At 36.6% G+C, this 22,314-nt stretch overlaps 2 protein-coding genes across 2 annotated transcripts; one reads left to right on the top strand and one right to left on the bottom strand.

Moving 5' to 3' along the window:
• Positions 1-4,841: 4,841 nt before the first annotated feature.
• Positions 4,842-19,793, top strand: gnl2 (guanine nucleotide binding protein-like 2 (nucleolar)). The gene is made up of 16 exons (XM_056238920.1): positions 4,842-5,032; positions 6,355-6,439; positions 6,791-6,885; positions 7,771-7,910; positions 11,952-12,136; positions 12,280-12,346; positions 12,452-12,610; positions 14,151-14,264; positions 15,001-15,129; positions 16,620-16,724; positions 16,816-16,974; positions 17,312-17,419; positions 17,726-18,195; positions 18,283-18,362; positions 19,111-19,187; positions 19,313-19,793. The coding sequence occupies exons 1-16, from the start codon at positions 4,969-4,971 to the stop codon at positions 19,445-19,447; spliced, it is 2,172 nt and encodes a 723-aa protein (XP_056094895.1). The 5' UTR covers positions 4,842-4,968; the 3' UTR covers positions 19,448-19,793.
• On the bottom strand, positions 19,794-21,898 carry dnali1 (dynein, axonemal, light intermediate chain 1). Its single transcript, XM_056238946.1, has 6 exons — positions 21,605-21,898; positions 21,335-21,471; positions 20,684-20,853; positions 20,419-20,597; positions 19,974-20,138; positions 19,794-19,898 (listed from the first exon to the last, which is right to left on the bottom strand). Exons 1-6 carry the CDS (start codon positions 21,683-21,685, stop codon positions 19,857-19,859), a joined length of 774 nt encoding a protein of 257 aa, XP_056094921.1. The 5' UTR covers positions 21,686-21,898; the 3' UTR covers positions 19,794-19,856.
• Positions 21,899-22,314: the final 416 nt, after the last annotated feature.

Below are 22,314 nucleotides of genomic sequence, written 5' to 3'. Positions count from 1 at the left end.
GCAAGTGAACAGGTGTTTATTTAAACACAGAGAGAGAGAGCAGTAGTCTCGGACGAATATGCCGGCAGGATGATGAAAACCAGACTCGATAGCGCAGGTCTCCGTGGGCAGACAGATCAGGACCAGAAGATAACCGGAACAGGTACAGACGGTAGTCAGGCCGCGAAAACTCAGAACAGGACGGTATCCACCGTTGGTCAGGGACAGTCAAAAGGCAGAAGAACTCCAAACCGAATAATATCCAAAGCACAGGAACAAACACTAGATCGAGGAGAAACACAGGTGAACTCCGAGAACCTCAACAACCATCTGACAAAGACAGGACGATATGACACACAATATATAGGACATTCTCATTCAACACAGCTGGCGCTAAATCAGCTCATCAGCGAGGATAACGAGCAATGCTGACGAGCCGCGCCCATTCGTACTACACACACACACATAGCGAGGGCGAGTCACTGAATCCATGAACCGTGACAAATATAAGTTACATTTAAAAAAAATATGAATGCATTCAATTATAATATTATTTTAATTAATATTTGGTATTATAAAGTAAATAAAATACAAATTAATCTTGAATTTTATAATTAAGAAGATTATAGTCCATAACATTAAAATTCTTATCAGTCAAAAAAATATATGCAGAATTGTTCACCTCCTCTACCATGTAGATATATTCAGATAGATATAGCAAACAAAGAAGTATTATTATTATTACCAGGCAGACACATCCAAAATCCAGCAAAGGCTTTGGTCTTGATCCATCATTACTTTCTCCCATGTGGCTGCCTGTTTACTGGCAATGCCGAGAACAGATTAAGTGAATACCTAAAAGGATATCATGACCCTGCAACTTAACCCAATCTTGACGGAAAAATCAAACAAGCAAATTCTCTCTCCCTGACGGAAAAAAGTGGACCTATCAGCAAGCCATCTTAAAAATACCTCTCACTCTGGCATTGGTTGTTGGAGCACCTGTTTGCAACTGCTGTTGAATTGCTCAATAACACAGGATAATACATGCTGAATCTTTTATTTTAGGACACAGCTCAATATCCTCTATTATTTGAAAAGAGTTTATTAAACCTGGGCTGTTATTATAGTGTTTAGCATGAAACGTGTCCTCGTTTGACTTTTCCAATGCAATTTTGATTTATTTGCATACTATTTATTATGGTAATAAAATGTAACCAGCACATCAAAAGTTTCTGGAATAAAAAAAAATCCTTCTCTAGACATAAAGGTCCCCTGACAATGACATGGGGTTATTTTATTATTGTATAATGTTTCCTGGGTTGCCCTTATAATGTTAGTATGTTTTTTAGATCAAAAATAGTCATAATTTAGAAATAAAAGGCATTTTTCCTAGCCTGATTTGAACGCTCTGTTTGAAGGGGCGTGTCTGCTGTGGGGTTCAGTGTAACCGGCCACTGCTGTGATTGGCTGACATGCTTGCATATGAAATAGCAACATATTAGGCTACATGTGAAACTCTCTCGAATACTTTTACTACAGCTATTATACGTTTTTACTATTACAGCTATCGAGATTAACGAATCGTGAGAAGTTTTTAAAGTATTTAGATCTATTCCCATCACATAAAATGTTGCCGTGATGAGCATTGAGCAAGCAGATGACGATGACAGTCTGTTGATCGCGAAAATAAAGATCGTATTATTGCAACGCAGTGTCTGCACTCTCTCTAATGCTTTCACCAATGCAAACACGATGATGTACATACAGTAAGAGCTTCATAGTGCAGTGTAACGTGCGTCATTGATTTCATAACGAATTATCCAGATAAACTCGCGCTGTGTGGAAAGATTGTTCTGCTTTCTGTATTTAATTTGTTCACAATTTAAATACGATTATTTTCATACTAAAAGAAACGATGTGAAGTTGATATTTTAGTCACTGGCTTGACTGATGCATAAACAGTATTGAACGATTTTGAGAGAAAGATTACCTGTCTGAACTTGAACAATTAGGCTACACATCAAATTGTTGCTTGGTAGCTCGATGATTTATTTTCAGACGTTCATCGAGGCCAGCTCTGTTGGCCCAAGTTGAGGAAACAGTCGTCTGTGAAATGTTTGGACCATACAAAACTTTGGGAAGTTGTGTCGGCGCATTTCCAGAGAAAATAAAATTAACCCATTGTTTCTTCAGAGGCTGGGATGAAGGAACTAAAAAATACTTTTGTGTTCATTTGTACATCCGAACACTGATCAACTGCCATGCTTCGCTCATTTGCAAGCTGATATCTCTCGAGGAAAAACTCAAATCGCGCTCGCACGATCGTACTTCCAGCTCATTTTCTCATCGGCGAGCCAAATTCTCTGGGCGGGCAAAGCAGAGTAAGGGGAGGTTACCTTTCCTCCGTATGACGTCATACGGAGGAGATTCAAGATCAGCCCATCTGAGCTTTCATTTTCTCAAAGGCAGAGAAAGATATAGCCAAAGCTCGGTTTACACCGATTGAAATTTCTAGCCACTGGGGGACAGGCTATAGGGGAACTCATATTAATGTTAAAAAACCTCAGAAAGTGAAAATTTCATGCAGGGGACCTTTAAATAACTGTTAGTGCTTATTCAAATATTCAGTGCAACCAAATCATAAATTGCTCTAATTAATACTATACAAGATGCCATCACTGCCCATCAGTGATGTGGGTCTTAAAACAGAAAATTAAATCTGAAAATAATTTATGCATTGTTTTTGTTTTCTCTCTTGGTCGAACTCTATTTGCAGAGCATTTCTGATGTTGTCACATTTGATTTTAACTGAGTGAACAACTGAAGATGACAAAAAGAACATGACATTCTCAAATTTTTCTAGTGCAATCTGTGATCAAAAGACTACACGAGTTATTCCTTATTCTGAGTTTAATTCCTGAACAGTGTAAACATGACTCTAAAATAAAAGACAACGTTTAGGAAAGTTTTTTTCTTTTTATGCTGAAATAAAAGAAAATAGTTTTTTTTACAAAAAAAAAGAAAAGAACAAGTTTTTATTTATGAATAAAAGTTATCTATAGAATTTTCTGCGATATTAAACTATTAAAGGTGATCTCTGATAGGCTATTGCCCTCTTTTTTTAGGGCCAGATTTACTAAACAAGTCAAATGAATATGGGTTGTTAACATGTCCTGAGGTCACGTTAACTCCACCTAATTGTATTTTAACATATTGTGCATTGGAGGGTTTGCACTGGCGCAAGCTGTTAGTAAATCTGATCCTAAGTCTATAGAATAATACTAGTATTATACAAGGTATGCCTGGTTCTCATTGACTGTGTTGGCCGCCCCAGAAGCCATTATCTACGCATTCCACACAGGCTCTGTGCAGGTTTTAAGTTTACACGATACACCGCCTGGCAACACAACACAAATTTATCGTTGCTCCAAGCTGAAACCTGTTTATTAAATGCATCTGTGTAATGTTTTCTATAATACCATTTTGAGAATATGCGAAGTTTATTGTTCCTTTTTCCACTTTGTTTTCTTTAACTTGAGTGGAATGTAATCTTGTAGAGTAGAACATGTGCTGAAAGAAAACAGGTAAGTCATACATCTTATATAACGTCGAAATTTAGAGTTCAAACTGCTCTCTTTAATCGGTCCAAAAGCAGAAGACAGATTCTTAATTAAATGTAGCGAACAGACACTGGTTGAAGCTCAAAGACATGGAACAGGATAATGCAACTGAAGCAATAACTATCACTGCATGCCCTCTTCTGGGTATACAGAGTCCTACATGAGTGTAATGCATGTATTGACCTAGAAATAGTCATTCTGATATTTATTGCAAATAAAGAGTTTCCCAAATTAAATATGTTTCCCTGTTAATTAAACAGCATGGGAGCAATAACTGAAATGATGCTGTGTTAGTCCAAAAAGACATTGTTACAAATAGCTCGGGTTTACCTTTGTGTTGCTTCAGACCCAAATATACTGAACAAATAAAGAGAAAAAAAATGCACAATATGTGCATTTGTCTTAACAAATATCAATATTTAATTTAAATTATTGATGAATTTATAAGTACAAGTTTATACAGGCTAGTTTCCGCAACTCCATTTCTTTTTTTGTCATATCATTAGTTTAACTGTCCTGCAGTATTATAGCATTTTTAAAAATGCAAATACTGTATACTCTCTCAATTGTAAGGTCATAACACCTCTAGAGAAAAAAAAAACTATACCGAAATGTATTTAAAATACATTTATTTCATACTAAGTTAGTATAATACAAATCCATTAACATTACTGACATAATGCATGAAGCTACTGATATAAATATTATAATGAAACTTTTGATTACTTTTTTATTGCACAATGCACATTTCCTAATATTAAGCATAAAATGAGTTTTGATATTACTTTTAGTAAATATAATATGATCAACAGTAGCCTACATCAGTCTTTAAATTAAAGATATTTAAAGTGTACCTAAAGTATACTTGCAATAGTTACATTATAGCACAATCAAACATACTTAAGTTTATCTTTAGTTGGACCTCAGCACTATTTCCAGATAACTGCATTAAGTGCGAAATTAATTGTTCCAATTTAGCAGAAGTTTATCAATTTAGCATACCGGTACCAACAGTGCAGTTGTAGGGTATTTATATTAAGTAGGCCTACATACATACATATGTAAATGTATTTGCAGTATACTTAGCATAAAATAAATGTATTTCAAATACAATTTGGTATATTTACATTGGTACATTGCATACCAATGGGTAACTTTGGGTTGATATGAGTCCGAGGAGCTACCATGGAGCTATGGGAGCTACTGACTTTCTCAACGGTAAAAGAAAGAAAATCCGTCGCTTGATTGATGACGTACTTCCTGGTTTATGTAGTTTATTGTAACACGTGGAAATCTACAGTGGACTGAAATACTGCTTTATTTCTATATTTACAGTATTGGGAGTGTACCGGAGTAATCGATCACAATGGTTAAACCAAAATACAAGGGGAAAAGCTCCATAAATCCCTCAACCTCCAGTAGTAATCCCGGTAAGATGAAATGAACCGCTGGTCTGAATGTGAACTGCTAGCAAGGCTAAGCTATTAGCCAACTCTTGTTGAGAAGTACACGAGTCGTTTTATAGTTATATGTTGTAAAGCAAATTCCTTCTAGTCGTACAGGGTAACTCGTTGATTGTGTGTAACCACGACTTCTGTCAAGCATTTAAATGTCCCATCAGAGGCTGTTGGCACTTGTATTGTGATGACCGTGTCAGTGTGCCAAACGTGCCTTGTTTTTACATGACAATTATAACATCAAATAAAAATCGTACTAGATTGCTACCACAATGTTTGAATGTTTTTCGAAAATGTTCCGGATCAGTTGTCAGTCTGAGCAATAATGGAGCTGTCACTTACAACGGTTGTCACATTTTTAAATATCCCAGAAGATTTGTTACTTTCAGTGCTATTTTGCTATAAATTCTGATTCTTTTGTTACACTGTTCATAAAAAACTATTTATAAACAAAAGGCGATCTTTATTTTTGTAAAAAAATATTTAGCATAATATGACCACATGACCGATCTGAAGTTAACGTATTGAATGTAACCAAGGATAAGTTTAAGAACACATGCTACAAATTATAATACAATAATATATATTAATAATAAAAAATAATCAGCAAGGATGCATTCAATTAATCAAAAAAGTGGCAGTGAAGAAATTGAAATAAATGCTGTTCTTTTGAATTATTCATCAAAGAATAATTGACAACAGAATATCGTGGTCTGTTTTCACCAGTGATGATAATAAAAAAATGTTTTAAGGATCAAATCAGCATATTAGAATGATCTCTGAAGGATCATGTGACACTGAAGCCTGGAGTAATGGCTGCTGAAAATTTAGCTTTGCCATCACAGGAATAAATGGCATTATAAGGTATATTAAAATAGAAAACAGTTACTTTAACATTTCACTAGGCTATATTACTGTATTTTTAATGAAAAATGCAACCTTGGTGAACAGAAGAGACTTCTTTCAAAGTCTTACTGTCCCCTAACTTTTTGAACATTCATTGTTGATATGTATGTGGCAGATAAAATATACTGAAGACAACTGAGGTGTACACATAAGCTGTAATATTTTACATGTTATTAATTCAATCAAATATTTAAAAACAGAATTTGTGCATTCTCCATTCACAAGGCAGTTGGTAGACTTCTGAACTGGCACAAGGACCCATTCTGTTAACCCTTGTGTTCCAATTGAACAATCTATCACAGTTCACCCAAAATTAAAGTAGATTGAACTATATGTCCCTGTGTATAACAATGTTTATCCATATTATTTTAACATTCCCAACCCTACAGACCGAGTCAAGGGAGCTGGAGGGAACAACATGAGGGACCGTGCCACCATCCGACGGTTGAATATGTACAGACAGAAGCAGAGATGGTAACAGTTTGACCTGTGATTTACAAAATTACATATACAAGATTCAGATTTGTAGCAAACACTAGTTCTTTATTCGGATCCCCATTAGCTTCCAGAAAGTGGTTGCTAATCTTCCTGGGGTCCACGAAGCAATACAAGACAGAAAGCCATACAAATAAAATAAAAACAAAATACAGTCAATTACTCTAATCAAATCACCAAATTATACATCTTAGCAGTAGCAGCACATCCAACATACATCTACATATTTGTAAGCATGTCTTTACACTGTATATAGTTGTCGTGAGGTTTTGACATGAATTCAAGTTAATTGATAAAACATGAATGTTTTTTTCATTATTATGCTCACAGCAACAATCGTGGTAAGGTGATCAAGCCCTTGCAGTACCAGAGCACAGTTGCTCCTGGAACTGTGGCCAGAGTTGAGCCCAACATCAAGTGGTTCGGTAAGAGCAATCCATTTTAGAGTTTTAATGAATCCTAATCTGTGACTGAGAATGATTATTGAGGGGAATTAGCCTCAATTCGCCTTTGGCTAAGCCCCGCCCCCCTTAGTTACTGTTGCTACGTCCGACAAACAAACTCCATCTGGGCTCTGGTATCAACATGGCTTATGCTGTGACAGCTCTTCCTGCTGAAATTTTATCAAACTTTTATAAAGAAGCAAATAAAGTGTCCGATAGAAGTAGGCAAAATGGGCTGCAATATACGTTCGAAGGCTATATTCACGACATACAGGTGAAACGCAAGGAACAACAAGGCATCCAAATAGAGGCAAAAGCATACCGGTCACAGTCAAAAAATGAACCACCCCATATCCTACTAATCGAGTCTGGGACTAACAATATCAAGGAGCAACACTGTTCATGCAAAGCTGGGTAGGTCTCTATTCACTTCTATAATCGTTATTACAAAGCAAACGGACTACGTGAGTGACGTTGTATTTATTAGCAGCGTGTGCTAGACGACACTTGTCAGGATTTGACTTCGGTTTTGGGAAGGGAAAAAAACACACACACCCCCCTCCAACCTCTCTGGGAAACGCATACCTGCATACCCCAGGCACAACGTTTAACCATATTTTTGATAAAACTACGACGGCAATAGCCTGCCGAGACCAAAAATATGAGACGCCTGTGTTGAAGTCAATGGAGCGCTGTGAAAAAGTGTCGGACCTCTGTGGGAGCTCGTTCTTGGCTGCGCTGTGATTGGTCAATCTACATTCTAGGGTGTGGCTTAGCCAAAGGTGAATTGTCCTCCTCTTTTCCAAGTAGGATTAGTATCTGAATATATAAATATTTATTTGCTTTTCTCATATGCTCCCTGTGCAGCTAATACACGTGTCATCAAGCAGTCATCATTGCAGAAATTCCAAGAAGAGATGAACGCAGTAAAGAAAAGTCCGTACAGAGTAGTGATGAAACAGAGCAAGCTACCGATGTCTTTGCTGCATGACCGAATAAAGGCACACGTGAGTATGCAGATACCTTGGTATACATCCACTGTTTTTAAATACAAGAATCCTGTTTTTTAGTCCCAATGTAGCCTGTTGAGAGGAGACAGATAGGCTGTTCGCGTGAATATTTATAATTCACATAAAACAGAAAAAATAAAGTTTTATCATAATGCTATGTTAGCAACATGTTAACGTCTAACTCTGGCCTTTAAATGAGGTAGTGTTATGGTATTTATTAATATTTCTTCAAATGAGCTTTTATTTTTATATTTTCAGTTTTCATTTAAAAGTTTAGTCATTTAGATATGTGCCATTCATTGGTCATTTTTATTGGTTTTCGCTTTAATTTTATTTCAGTTTTTGCCAATTTAACATCTAATTTCTAGTTTACATTTAAGTTTACGTTTTTCATATAGTTTTGTTTCAATTACTGAAAACGATTGGTAATAGTTTGTTAGTAGTGCTGTTTTTATGATACACAGTTTCTGGGATTTGCACAGAGTTTCTGTGTTGTCGTCATATGATTACAAAAAAATTAAGCAAAAATGTCCCTGACCATATACTTCAGGGGGAAAATTGCCCACTCACAAAGTCCATTTCCGACTTGAATGACTAGTTGCTCATTTGCGGCAAATTCTCATAAACAATTTGCATTTGCTCATTTGTATTTGTTTTTCGGTACAGCTCTTGGCTAAACGTCTCGAAACTTGTAGACCTCGTGTAACGTGTGCTTAGCACAAGAAAATTATTTTGTTAGTCTGACGGCGGTGCACTAGTGAGGCCACGGCCTGATCTGTGATAGAACTTACTATTTGGCACCTGGGGTCCTGCCATTGCCAGTAGTAAAGAACAGAGCAAAAATATGTGCTCTGAATAAAATGTCATGTTTTGCTCAGTTCTTCATGTTCCTTCTGCAACTGTTGTTGATTCGCTTCAGGATCTAAACTGTTCCATGTGTGAGCACAACCTTTTAGGACTTTGTGTAATGAACGCCCCACTCTACTTTTATTCTGCGTCTCAGTGCTGTGACACTTACTATGTTTTTGTTCTTGTATTTAACCTTGGTTGCAGGGAACTGGCAATACTGTCCTCTCTTTTTGATTTGTGGTGTTTGAGCAGCTCCTCCAGCGTGTGCCATAATGCCCATTGTTTGCGCACATTTTTTCTCTTTCTCAGAAATATTTTGAACATGTTGTGATGTGGTGGTTGTGCTGGCTCAAATCAGATTGTTTTTTATCATCCACGTCAATTGTTCCGAAGAAATGCAATCTTACCAGAAGTAGAATTTCTTACGAGAAATGTTACTGGCTTTGACAAGATCTGTAAATTGCTTGTCGTTTTATTCCATCCTCTGTTGCAACAGTGGTATGGCTTCCCTTTTTTTTCTTTTCTTTTTAGGTCATTACAGATTGCAATTTAGCCGGGTGAAGTTAAAGGTGTAAGATGTTTCGTTCATTGTTCTTAGGATTTGTGTGATCTTGATAGGAATATTTGTTTTTATCAGCACTGTCAAATTAGCTGCCTTTTTGTTAAAATGTTAGTTATATACTAGCTACACTGCCGCTCAAATGTTTGGGGTCGGTAAGATTTGTAAAATGTTTTTAAAAGAAGTCTTTTATGCTCATCAAGGCTGCAGTTATTTGATCAAAAATATAATAAAAACAATAATATTCTGAAATATGATTATTACATTTAAAAACAACTTTTTTTCTAGTTTAATATTATTTTAGAATGTAAGTTATTCCTGTGATGGCAAAGCTGAATTTTCAGCATCATTACTCCAGTCTTCAGTGTCACATGATCCTTCAGAAATCATTCTAATATGCTGATTTGCTGCTTAAGAAACATTTCAACGATGTTAAAAACAGTTTGATTTAATATTTTTGTGTAAACCGTGATACATTGGGGGGGTTTTCGGGATGCTTTAATGAATAGAAAGTTAAAAAGATTTCATTTTAAATTGAATTTTTTGCTGCAATGTCAGTGTCCTTACTATCACTTTTGATCAATTTAACGCATCCTTGCTTGAATAAAAGTATTTTTTTTTTATCTTACTGGCACTAAACTTAAGAACAGTAGTGTATATACAATTATAAATATGTAAAGCTGGTGTTTACAAATCTGATTAAAACCATATCTGCATTTAGTTAAAAAAAGTTTACAATCGTTTTTTTTTTTTTTTTTTTTTTTTTTTTTTTTTTTAAATATGTCTAGATCGGATTTAAAGTTTTCTTTGTTTGGGATGTTACAAAGTGTGCAATGCTTTCTGGAGCTGTGGCCAAATACAAATTTAACCTTGTTTAGTGTATTATGTCTCTTTGCATCTTGTTGACGCCTAAATCTTTACTATAGTATACAGTCTAGACTACACTGTCTAAACAAACAGATTTCAGCACTTCATCAAACAGTCTATCCTAAAGTAAAAAAAAAAGAAAAGAAAAAAAAGGATTTATATGCAATATAAATAGTCATATTAATATATGCTAATAGACCCCTTTTCAGTTAGTAAACATGGTGACGTTTTTTTGTGGGCGGAGCTTAGGTGGAGGCAGAACGATCCCTCTGGCCGCTTCCCTAACGTTAGTTTGCAAGTTTTGTTAGCTTGTTTTTTAACAATGACTGGAGAAAATCCGATTTTATCTTAATGTGCAAGGTCACTCCGTGTCCAGGACCGCGATTGTTATTTGCAAAAGTTCCTTTTAACGGACGGAACCAGATTGGCTGACCCGACATGCTCACTCAATGCATGGACGATCTGACAAGATTAACGTTAACGCTACCTCCGGTTGTGGCCTGACTTCTACACCTATCCGATAGAGAAACCAAGCGTAAAGAGAAACTGAGGGCATATAAATCTTTAGATGCAATGTGCTGAATGGTCATGTACTAGGGTGACCAACAGTCCTGTTTTCCCAGGACATGTCCTGTTTTCACGTCCTGTCCTGGTCATCCTGGCTGTTTTTTATAAAGTGATGAAAATGTCCTGGTTTTCAAAAAACTGCTGGGAAAGATCAGCTCTACAGCAAAATATAGCAAAATATAGATGGGCAAACAAGGAGGATGTGGAAGAAAAACAGGATAAAGAGGAAGAAAACTAAAGATATAAATACATTGTGTTAGTTCGTTTTTGTAAGTTTGTGAGAGCTATTTTTGTTCAATTTGGAGGTATTTCTTTTAGTTATTTATTATTTATATATTTATTTTTCTAATACAGAAGAGGCATGATTTCATTCATTATTTCATTCATTATTTTTTAAACCTATCATAATAAAACATGTTGAGTAACCTCTGAGAAGCCTATCTGAATTTGTGTCTTGTAATATAACAATTTTCTATCCATACAGAGGAGGCATAGCCTACTTTAAATGTATTGAAATTAATAAGGCATCTTTGAGTAAACTTCGAGTATCATTTGAGTATCTGTTTGCCGGGCCGAGTGTCCTGGTTTTTGGTAATCAAAATATGGTCACCCTATCATGTACAAGACTTGTGTGCACGATCCGCAGTTCTGCCGAGCCAGCGCCGAGAAGACGACAATGTAAAGAGTGACATTAAGGTGCAATGTTAATGATGTGAATATTTTCTAGAAATAAAAATCCCAGATACAGCATATTCATTTTTCATTGATTCTTGCAACAAGATGACATTTAATAATAATAAATAATAATAATAATTGAAGCTCCTTATTATGTAGCCGAATCTGTGCTGGTTTGTATTGGCCGCCTCCAGTTGTCCGTTTGTTTTGCCTCCAGCTAGCGCCGTGACGTAACTGTGACGTCGGTGCAAAAGGGGTCTATAGAAGCGATAATTTTGCTTTGTATGGCACAACATTTTGTGCCATAAAATGTGTTATTGAGTACACTCCGCTCTCCAATAAATCATTGGGGCTTCTTTCCTCTTAGGAATGGGGCATAGATGGCTGTCAAAATTCTTACAAGAGCTGAAAGAACATATTCTTCTTCAAAGAAATTCCTAAAGTTTTGGAAATCATGGTTGGAGGATATAACAGTTCTCATGAAATATGTATGTCAATTGATCTTCTGCTGGTTCTTGTAGAACTCCAAGGTGCACATTCTGGACACAGAGACGTTCGAGACCACTTTTGGGCCAAAGGCACAAAGAAAGAGACCCAACTTGACTGTGGGAGAGCTGAAGGACTTTGCTGATAAGGCAGAGGTCTCGGCTCAGAGCTACAGTACTGAGAAAGACCGTGATTTGGTGTTAGAGGACAGCGGAGTCAAGTGAGTGGGGTGATTTCTAAAGTTCCTATAGCTCAGTACATCCCTACTGCAGAAACTATGCCCTGTTTGTATAGCAAATATGGTATATATATTATGAAATAACTGGAATGCCTCAAAGCCATTTAATTTCCCCATCACTGCAGGGACGAGGCTCGGGAGGAAATCTTCAAGAAGGGTCAGTCAAAGAGGATCTGGGGCGAGCTGTATAAGGTAGCTATAACCATCTCACAACAACTTGCTCCTTTCAAAGTTTTAATAAAAACCACAGTACTGCCAAATGATGCCACATCTTAAAATGAAGCATGTTTTGCACAGGTGATCGACTCTTCAGACGTCGTTATCCAGGTGCTAGATGCTCGGGACCCTATGGGCACTCGTTCCCAGAGCATTGAGTCCTACCTAAAGAAAGAGAAACCTTGGAAGCACCTCATCTTTGTGCTCAACAAGTGTGACCTCATTCCCACATGGGTTACGGTAAGAAAATAAAGCTGAATACTTCAATACTAGTTCCAAAACCTGTTGAGCTGCCTATGTAGGCTGGAATGATGTTCCAGATGCTTTTTAAGATACCTTCACTTGGGGAAACTCAATGTAGAATGCAAACAAAGTGCACTTCAGTAAGCTAAGTGGGGGGAAAGGCCCATCCAAAATGGCAGAAACAGTGGCAGAAATGTCAATTATAAATCTACTTTTAAATTAAAAACAAATCTAAATCTAGCTTAAAAATATCATTAAACATATTTATTTCCAGCATTTGTTTGTGCTATGTGTCAGAGTATTTTGTCGTTAGCTTAGCAACATTCTAACATAGCCTGTGTTGAAATTCGTTTATGTTGGTGAAGGAAAACGTTTGAAATCTTGATGATAAATCTACTTATTCAGGAGCAAAAAAGATATTGGTAATACATTTGTGTGTACCGTGTATTTTTATTAGTGTTATTACCTTAGCGTTATGATAACTCTAGCTCTTTTGATATCTATTTAAGTTGGTGGTAGAAATGTCAGAAGTGTAGAGCTCTCCAAAATGGATGCTTTTGTTGTTCCTGGACAACTAGGATGTATGGAACCCCCTATGTAGGCAGTAGACAGCAAGGCAGCTCACTAGGTTTTTGGGAAGAGGCCACTGTCTGCAATGTGTCCTGTCGTACATTCAATTATCCCGTCTCTGGAGTTTGTTTCACTGACAGACAGGCATGTTTATCTTGGCTTGCCCAACTTTTGTAATAGTTAACCAGTTAAAAGTTCCTTCCCTGACAGAAATTTTCCAATCTTTCACATCTATAATTCTTGTTGTTTGTAAATCGTGTTATTGGCGATTCTGAAATGGAGCAACAGGAAACGAGGGAGCTCTACCAGCTGTTTATAAGCTGCAGACTTTTGCATTCAAGCCGAAGAAACATTTGCCTACCTCCTTTAGATTTATGACAGGTCTTTTGTAAACCTAACAGGAAAATGATTGGGAAAGCCATTATTTTTGTTGTTGAGAGGGAATCGCTTATCATTTTGCAGTGATTCTTGCAGCCCGTGGTTTTTATCAGTTCTCTCTTATCAAAAACATTTCATTTCATAGATCACTTCTAGTGTCTAGACATTGGGAGACATTTAGAAAGCCCACATTTGACCAGATTTGATCCTAAATCCCATGAATTTCATCCTACATCAGAAGTAATGAACAAAACAGGATTTATAAAGACAGAAACTGATTTAGTTTTAGAATTTTTTATCAAAGATAAACATTAAAAACCATTTATAATTTTTTTACTTGCATTTTATGATTTATAACTTTCACTTTCTTCTCACCATGATATAGCCGGGGTAGCTGGCTACAAACAATTATAATTATATTAATACACATTTTATATGAAAATGCTCTTGAATTTAACTGCGATTTATAAAGAGGGATGCATTTTGGAAAAAAAGATTCATATGGCTGTTTAATAAATCATTATATAAACTGTCATACTAGGATCATTCTACGGATTCTTGCTTATACATGTATGTATGTATGTTGTAGAAACGCTGGGTTGCAGTTCTTTCTCAGGAACACCCCACTTTGGCCTTTCACGCCAGCCTTACCAACTCCTTCGGCAAGGGCTCCCTGATCCAGCTCCTGCGGCAGTTTGGCAAGGTAAGGCCTTAAACAGTTACAGCATATTTTTATGTGCATTCACATCATACACATCATGCCTTGGAAACCAGGGGCAGCAGGTTTTAAATACACAGCGGTTTCGCTCCACAACGTTTATCTACTCAAACCGCAGTTTTAGGACTAGATCAGCCTGTTTTCTGGTCCGTAATGGCAACAGATATAGACAGCAATGGTTTGGTCGGGTACCAGATGCTCCCCACCCTCCCATACTATTGGGCTCCTCTCCTGTCTTCACATCTGCCTCTGAGCTATTTTTGGGAGCACAGCCCTAAACAAAAACTTGGAAATACTAAAAAGGAGAGTGGGCTTACGTAACATAAATTTTGTGAGATTTATATGACAAGACACTTTTTAGGAGTCAGAAAACACCGGCACAAAAATATCCCAGTTACCATGCGTACAATATAAATCTGAAGGTGTAATGACATTTAAGAGGCCTTTGTACATTGTGTATGAAGTCTTCATTTCTTGGACAGGTGCCCCCTTTTAAAAGTAAATAGTGAAATGTGAGAGGCAATGTGTGCAAAATATTGGGGGAAGAGTTGATCCAAGGTTTTTCTTATAATTTCCAAGGTCTTGTTTTCCTGACCTCGATACCATGAAACCGACGTTATATCAGAGGACTTGACAATATGCGTGTAACTCTTCTATTTAATTGCTACTTTCAAAATGACTTTTGCCTACTATTAACATGTCCATATTGATTTTTGCTCAGCTCCACTCAGACAAAAAGCAGATCAGTGTTGGTTTCATTGGTTACCCCAATGTTGGAAAGAGCTCTGTTATCAATACCCTGCGCTCCAAAAAAGTCTGTAACGTGGCACCCCTTGCTGGTGAGACTAAGGTAAGACCTCAGAAGCTTTTTTGTTTTCATCTTGGGATGTGATTTTTTTTCCTTTTTTATATATATTCATATGGATTTATGTATTTTCCTACCCGAAAAGTCTGACCCACCTGCATTGTGTAAATCTGAAGAAATAAATTGTGTTTTCAAATACTTTTAAGATACTTTGTTCTTTTACCATGCGAGCAGCACATGATCCATATGATTTGAGTGGCTTGATTGGTTTGCTGTAAATGCTGCTCCACACAAACTCATCTCTGCATGTGCTGCGAGTTTCGGTCGATTATAACGTGCATTTGAAAATGCAATGCGCCAACCATCTTGTTAAATTTGTAATGATAATCGTTTAGAAGTTAGAGGGATAGTTCACCCAAAAATGAAAATTATGTCATTTACTCACCCCCAAGTTGTTCCAAACCAAATGAAGATATTTTGGGTTTTAGGTTTAGAACAACTTGGGGGAATTTTCATTGTTTTATCTATATATATATATATATATATAAAATTTGTTATTGTTAATAATAATAACGTGTCAAAAGGAGAAGTTTAGCACAATGTTAAAGCTGTTTTTTTCCATGCTATGAATAAAGAGGAAAGGCTGCCAACCAGCCAATAACACATGCATTTCAAGTCGCCTTCTATTTAAGATTTTTCATTTTTGGTGAGCTGTTCCTATAACATCCACTTGTAGTTGTTACGTACTGATCGTAAACATAAGACGATTGAGCGACTCTTCTTTTAAGGGTCATTAAATGATCCTGAATTTGTTTTGTAGTCCACTAGCGAGTGTAAGACTACCTGCCAGCTCCTGACATGTTAGCATTTTGGATGGCTTAAGTTTCCAGCAGTTTGGTTTTGGCTGCTACTTTTGTGTATTCATGTTTTTGTGTGAAATTACTTTTTTATGTTGTCAAATTTTTCCTCTCATTTTACAAACATGGTACTGAGAGCGAGTGAAAAAGTCGAAGGCGAAGGAAAAACACATTACTGACAGAGGCCAGATTGAAATCAAATTCTAAACAAATCTGGACTTCTACGCTCTTCTGTTTATGTTTTAAATGATAAATTGTATAATTTAAAATCTCCCTTGTGTACCCTGATATGGGTGATTCTTCAATTATTAGACGTTTTCTTTCCACTATTTTCTTTTCTTTTAAAAACAGAGTTTCTAGTTGGATTATGAAATAAATAGATTGATTATAATACTTTTTGTTATGCCTCTTTAACTAGTTTTTCCTAATGTTGAAATGTTACATTTGCTTCAATCACTGTTTAGGCCTGTTTAGTTTCATTTTTATTAACTCAAAAGTTAATTGACTGCTTGCTAACCTGAGACAAATTATTATAAATCACATTTGTTTCAATGCAGTTCATTATATTGAAATGTTTTCGGTCTTGTGGTTTCTTAAATGGAGAAAATGAATGAATCTATGGACTGGTTCAAGCTTAAGCTTTATGCCACAACCAACTGTTTTGTTTCTGTCTGACAGGTCTGGCAGTATATCACACTAATGAGACGCCTTTTCCTCATCGACTGTCCTGGCGTCGTCTACCCCTCCGACGACAGCGAGACTGACATTGTGCTGAAGGGAGTGGTACGATGGCCTGGACTCTCAAAGTCAACCGTTCAGATTTTGCAATCCCAGCGGCCACTTCATCCACTTATTTTATATCTGTTGCTTTTAGGTCCAAGTGGAGAAGATCCGAACTCCAGAGGATCACATCGGAGCGGTGCTGGAGAGGGCCAAAGCGGAGTACATCCAGAAGACATACCGCATTCCATCCTGGAGCTCCGCCGAGGATTTCCTGGAAAAGCTCGCCTTTCGCACCGGAAAACTGCTTAAGGTCTGGCCTGATTGTGGAGTATCTGATAAAATGAACTGTCAGCTCGGTCCTCGCGGCACATTTGTTTATTCGTTCCTCTGGAGTGTCCGATTGAGATGTGACAGTTTGCTTACTTTAAACGGGTGGAAAACATTTAAATTAAAGTTCAAATAGCCACATTTTCGATACTCTCATGCCAAAACCACTCATATTTAATTCAAAATCTGAGTTTTATAAAAGGGTTTTGGCCTACAGGTTGGTTACACGGGTTAGTTCACATCTTTGTCTTTGTCCAAACACTGTACATGTCTGTGCTGTAACGACTGGTATTTCATTTTGTGTTGTTCTTGTAATGCAGGGTGGAGAGCCAGATCTGTCTACTGTGTCTAAAATGGTTTTGAATGATTGGCAGAGGGGACGCATCCCCTTTTTTGTGAAGCCGCCTGGGGCCGAGATGGATGAAGAGGTAAATGTTCTTAATTTCCCACAAAGTTTAGATTCTTTTAGTAAAACAATAGCTCAGGCTCTATTCAAAAATGAGTTCCAAGACCAATCTTTTGTAAAATTAGAGCATTGTGTTCTAAAAAGACCTCAGAAGACATTGTTTACATGTAACTTCCTTAAATGCATATTGAATTACTTGGTACAAATCCTTTTTTAAGTCACTGTGGCCAACAAAATTACTTGAATTTTGCCAGTCTTTATACTGGCAGACCCTAATGCACTTTTAAACATTTATAGTCTTAAACTGACACTTGATCTTTCCAATCAGTACAAAGCAAAACTGATGCTGGAAATGGCTGCGATGGAAACCGAGAAGGAAGAGTTGGAAAACAGACTTGAAGCTCAGGATGTGGAGGGGGCCTCATCTAGCCACCAGGAAGATCAAAAGCTGCTGAGACAGAAACAAGAGGAGATGCAGAAAATCTTCAGTAATGTCAAGCAGAACTTTGGCAAATTAAACGTCGCTCCGGAGTTCAGCGAGGAGGACCTTGTGCCTGTCGAGATCCCTGACATCCTGGAACCCTTGGGTTCAGAAGATGAGCAAGATGAGGAAAATGACGAGGATGAGGAAAAAGAGCAGAGTGGAGAACTACAGGAAGAAGAGTCCTCTGTTTCCGGCCCCCCGACCACAGCAGAGAAAAAGAGCACACGTGAAGTGAATAAAGAGATGGACATGAAGATTGCCAAATTGAAACAGTTTCTTGATCGTGCCAAGTCAAAGCACTTCTCCGCCATACGGTTTGTTTAAACTCATATTGAAAAGTGAGTTCAGTGTTTAGCTCTTATGTATTGATATTCTAATGTGTTGTCTTGATGTTTTTACAGCATTCCTAAAGGCCTTTCTGAAAAGGTGTTCACTGAAGCCACAGCAAAGCAGAATTCTGCAAAGAATCTGCAACGGAAAGGTACACCCACCCAACTAACCCAAGTTGATGCCAAATGCTTGTGTATTAAAAAAGATATGGCTGCTAGAACTGCATATTTAATGTACATCTATATATTTTTTTTTATAAATTTATATTTTTATAGAATTTTTGGAGTAAGATTTTTTTTTTTTTTTTTAATCTTTTCAATTAAATTTAAGAATTATCTTATGCTCACCATGGCTGTCTTTATTTAATCAAAATACAGTAATACTTAATACAGTAGAAAAAGTAATATTGTGTAAATTCTACATTTACTTATTTCTACTACATTTCTTCTTATTATTATTATTGACATTGAAAACCGTTTTTGTGGAAACCGTGATAGATTTTTAAGGATTCTTTGGTAAATAAAAAGTTAAAAATAACAGCATTTATTTCAAATAGATATCTTTTTAACATTATAAATGTTTTACCAAAATACAGTAATACTTAATACAGTAGAATAAGTAATATTGTGTAAATTCTACATTTACTTATTTCTACTACATTTCTTTATTATTATTATTATTGACATTGAAAACCGTTTTTGTGGAAACCGTGATAGATTTTTAAGGATTCTTTGGTAAATAAAAAGTTAAAAATAACAGCATTTATTTCAAATAGATATCTTTTTAACATTATAAATGTTTTACTGTCACTTTTGACAATTTAATGCATCGTTGCGAAATAAAAGTCTGGTGCTTTAAAGAAGTGAGTAAAAGACACTCAACCTCTTTTTGTTTTCCAGCTGTGACAGTGGGCAAAAAGAGGAAAGCTGTGGATGATGAGGAGCCTGCCCAGGCTACCAAACTCACATCTAAAGAGGTATGCACTGTTCTCCCAGCTCCACTACTGCTGTCAATCTTTCTGATTCCATAGTAAAGACATCTCAAATGAATTTGAGACCAAACTAATCTCTTTCTCTCTGTTGAACTACTTCACCCAAACAGAAAAGAAGCCTGGAGCGTGCACAGAGAGTGAAGAAAGTGGGGGTCCGCTATTATGAGACGCACAATGTCAAGAACAAGAATAAGAACCGAAAAATGCCCTTGGATGGCAAGAAATCCAAACGAGCTAAGCGATAAGACCTGGTCAGAAACCCAGTCACATCAATCCCCGTTTCCATCGTCATGTCGGTGGCTAAATTGGAACATCTGGAGTGGAATCACACTGATTTGTGTAAAGGTGAAGGTTTGGTTGATCTGTGATGCAATCGTTCCAATGCACTTTATTCATACTGTGGCTCCAGCCATCCTCATGAACACAATGACTACAATTAATTTCAGCACTGTGCATTTTCAAAGTTTTTAACTTAAGACAGTGTGTCCTGATTCAGCAGTGTTGAATGGCTGATCATGTACCCGTGTATCTATGTCTGTTCTTTTTCTTTTGTTTGGAGAAAAAAAAGAAAGAATAAATACTCAGAACAGATGCTTTTATAAATGTTTTATTCTTTGAAACTGAATAGTTTGTGTATTAATATTCTAATGATATCTAGGCTTTATTCTTCAAGGTAATTATGCCCTCCAGTTGTGCCTAAAAAATAAATGGACACTTTAGAGTCTGAAAAAGTAATGTCAGAAATCCTGATTATGATGATCTCTGCTTTACCTTGAGTTGCTGGTTGGTTCGTTTGAGGAACTGGACCTCTTCGGCATGCTTCTTTTCCTCAATTTCCCGCCGTTCTGCTTCCCGTCTCTCGATTGCTTCACATTTAGCCTTTTGCTCATTCAATAGCCTCTCCAAATCTCGCTTCTCGCTCTCCAACTCCGAAATCTACCAAGAGTTTTTATCTCAATCAGTAGAAAATGGTAATTGTCCGGTCTTGCTTTAAAGATAATGATTTTTCTTCTGCAGAACACACACACACAAAAAAAAGATATTTTGAATAATGTCTCTTGTGTTTTTTCCCCCCACAAAAGTAAAACAAATTTGATTTGTATGCCATTGACTTTCATTATATGAACAAAAAAATATATATATATATATTTGAAATATCTTCTTGTGTGTTCCGCAGAAGAAAGCAAGTTTTTGATTTAACTATCCCTTTAAGGACCTTATTCTCCATGTCAGACTTTCCCTGCTCCCCCTGAAGTGCTTTCCTCATGCCAAAGGCCACACTGCTCTCGTACAGTGTCTGATAGGCAGATATGGTCATGCGAATCTCGTCTCTTACTTGCAGCAGCAGGAGGCCCCGCTCGGCACAGTTAATGGTGACTTGTCTGATTAACTCATCTAAGAGATTGAAAGAGGGAATGTCATGTAAATCAATGTCAAGAGCTATTAACATGACACTTCATTTAGAATATATGTATTTTTACCAAAGCACTGAGAGTAGAGCTCCCTGCGGACTGGGCAGATGCCGGTCTCTCTGGCCTGCCTCTCCTGCAGGGTTTTGTCCAGCTGTTCTTGCAAATGAATAACATCCATTCGTGTGCATGGAGCACTGGACACTGGCTGCACCCATAACTGGTTATTCTCCATCCATTGCCTGCAACAGAACCATTTGTATGATTTATATAGTTCCATTCAAAAGTTTGGGGACAGTAAGATTTTTTAAAAGCTGAATTTTCAGCATCATTACTCCAGTCTTCAGTGTCACATGATCCTTCAGAAATCATTCTAATATGTTGATTTGCTTTTCAAGAAACATTTCTTCTGATTTTTATCAATGTTGAGAACAATTGTGCTGCTTAATATTTTTGAGGAAACCGTGATGCATTTATTTCTGGATTCTTTGATGAATAGAAAGTTCAAAAGAACAGCATTTATTTGAAATAGAAATCCTTTGAAAATTCTAAATGTCTTTACTGTCACTTCTGATCAATTGAATGTGCCCTTACTGAATAAAAGTATTATTATTATTATTTGAGCCTAACATTTTAAACGTTAGTTTGTGATGTGATTAATGGTAGGTATCAGCACCCAATTGAAGAAAACTTCTACTAATCATTGTAAAAGGTTTGTTTTACTTTGGTGGTAGAATGGCATTTAGGATCTCCTCGGTTTGCTGCTTGCTGGCATCCGCTGAGGGACTCTTGGGTTTGGGTGGAGGTGGGACCGGGCCGGTGTCAACCATCTGTTGGGGACTCACTTTCAAAGGGCGACTCTGTGTCAAATGTGAAGGAAGAGATGAAAATCAAGTGTTAGCGCTTTATTACAAAAAAAAAAAGTATACTTTACTTTAGCAGGTTTGTTTTTATTCGTATAACGTTAAAGTTACATACAATAACTTTGCTTACCTTTGGAGACTTCCTCTCTGTATTTTTGCTCACTAATACCGGATTATCATACTTCAACAAGGAATCAGACGGAGTAATCATGCTTAAAATGATAAAGTGCCCAAAAAAAAGTGCAGAAATAAAAAAAAAAGTCTGCGTTTTGTTTTAGGAAGACTTCAAATTCACTCGGTGGCGCTGTAGAAGTTTCGTTTCGTTGTTTAACAGTTACGTTGCTATAACAACCGGGCTTGTCCGTCCCATCCATGGTCCCATCAAGGGTCTTCAGTCCGCAGGAATGGTGGGAAATACATTCTTTACACACTATACTGCTAAATTTACCGATTAAATATTAATGACTTTTAAGCCTTGTAAAATAAATTACACAAATATATTGTGGTATTTTATTTTTCTAATATTTCTGTTCTAAAACATAAGACAGAACTCGCCACTTGGTGGCACTAACGTAAGTTACACGTTAAAGCAAAAAAGGCTTTTGGCGCATGTAATATTAAATATGATTTTGATTGATAAGTGAATAGGCATCCTTTTAACGTTACTCGTTATATACTTGTTTTTGGTTTATTTGGTTTTTATTACGCTTTGACACTTTTTATTAATTTATTTCCATTTTTCTTATTTTTATTTTACTATTTGCGTAATTTAACCAGTTACAATTGTAACATATTGTTTACTGTATATTATTAAAATGTTTCTTATTTCATTTCTCGATA

Source organism: Rhinichthys klamathensis, unplaced genomic scaffold, assembly GCF_029890125.1.
Source record: "Rhinichthys klamathensis goyatoka isolate OS25496 unplaced genomic scaffold, OSU_Roscu_1.1 h1tg000548l_1, whole genome shotgun sequence".
Taxonomy (NCBI): Eukaryota; Metazoa; Chordata; class Actinopteri; order Cypriniformes; family Leuciscidae; genus Rhinichthys; species Rhinichthys klamathensis.
This window is presented reverse-complemented; position numbering and strand designations above follow the sequence as displayed.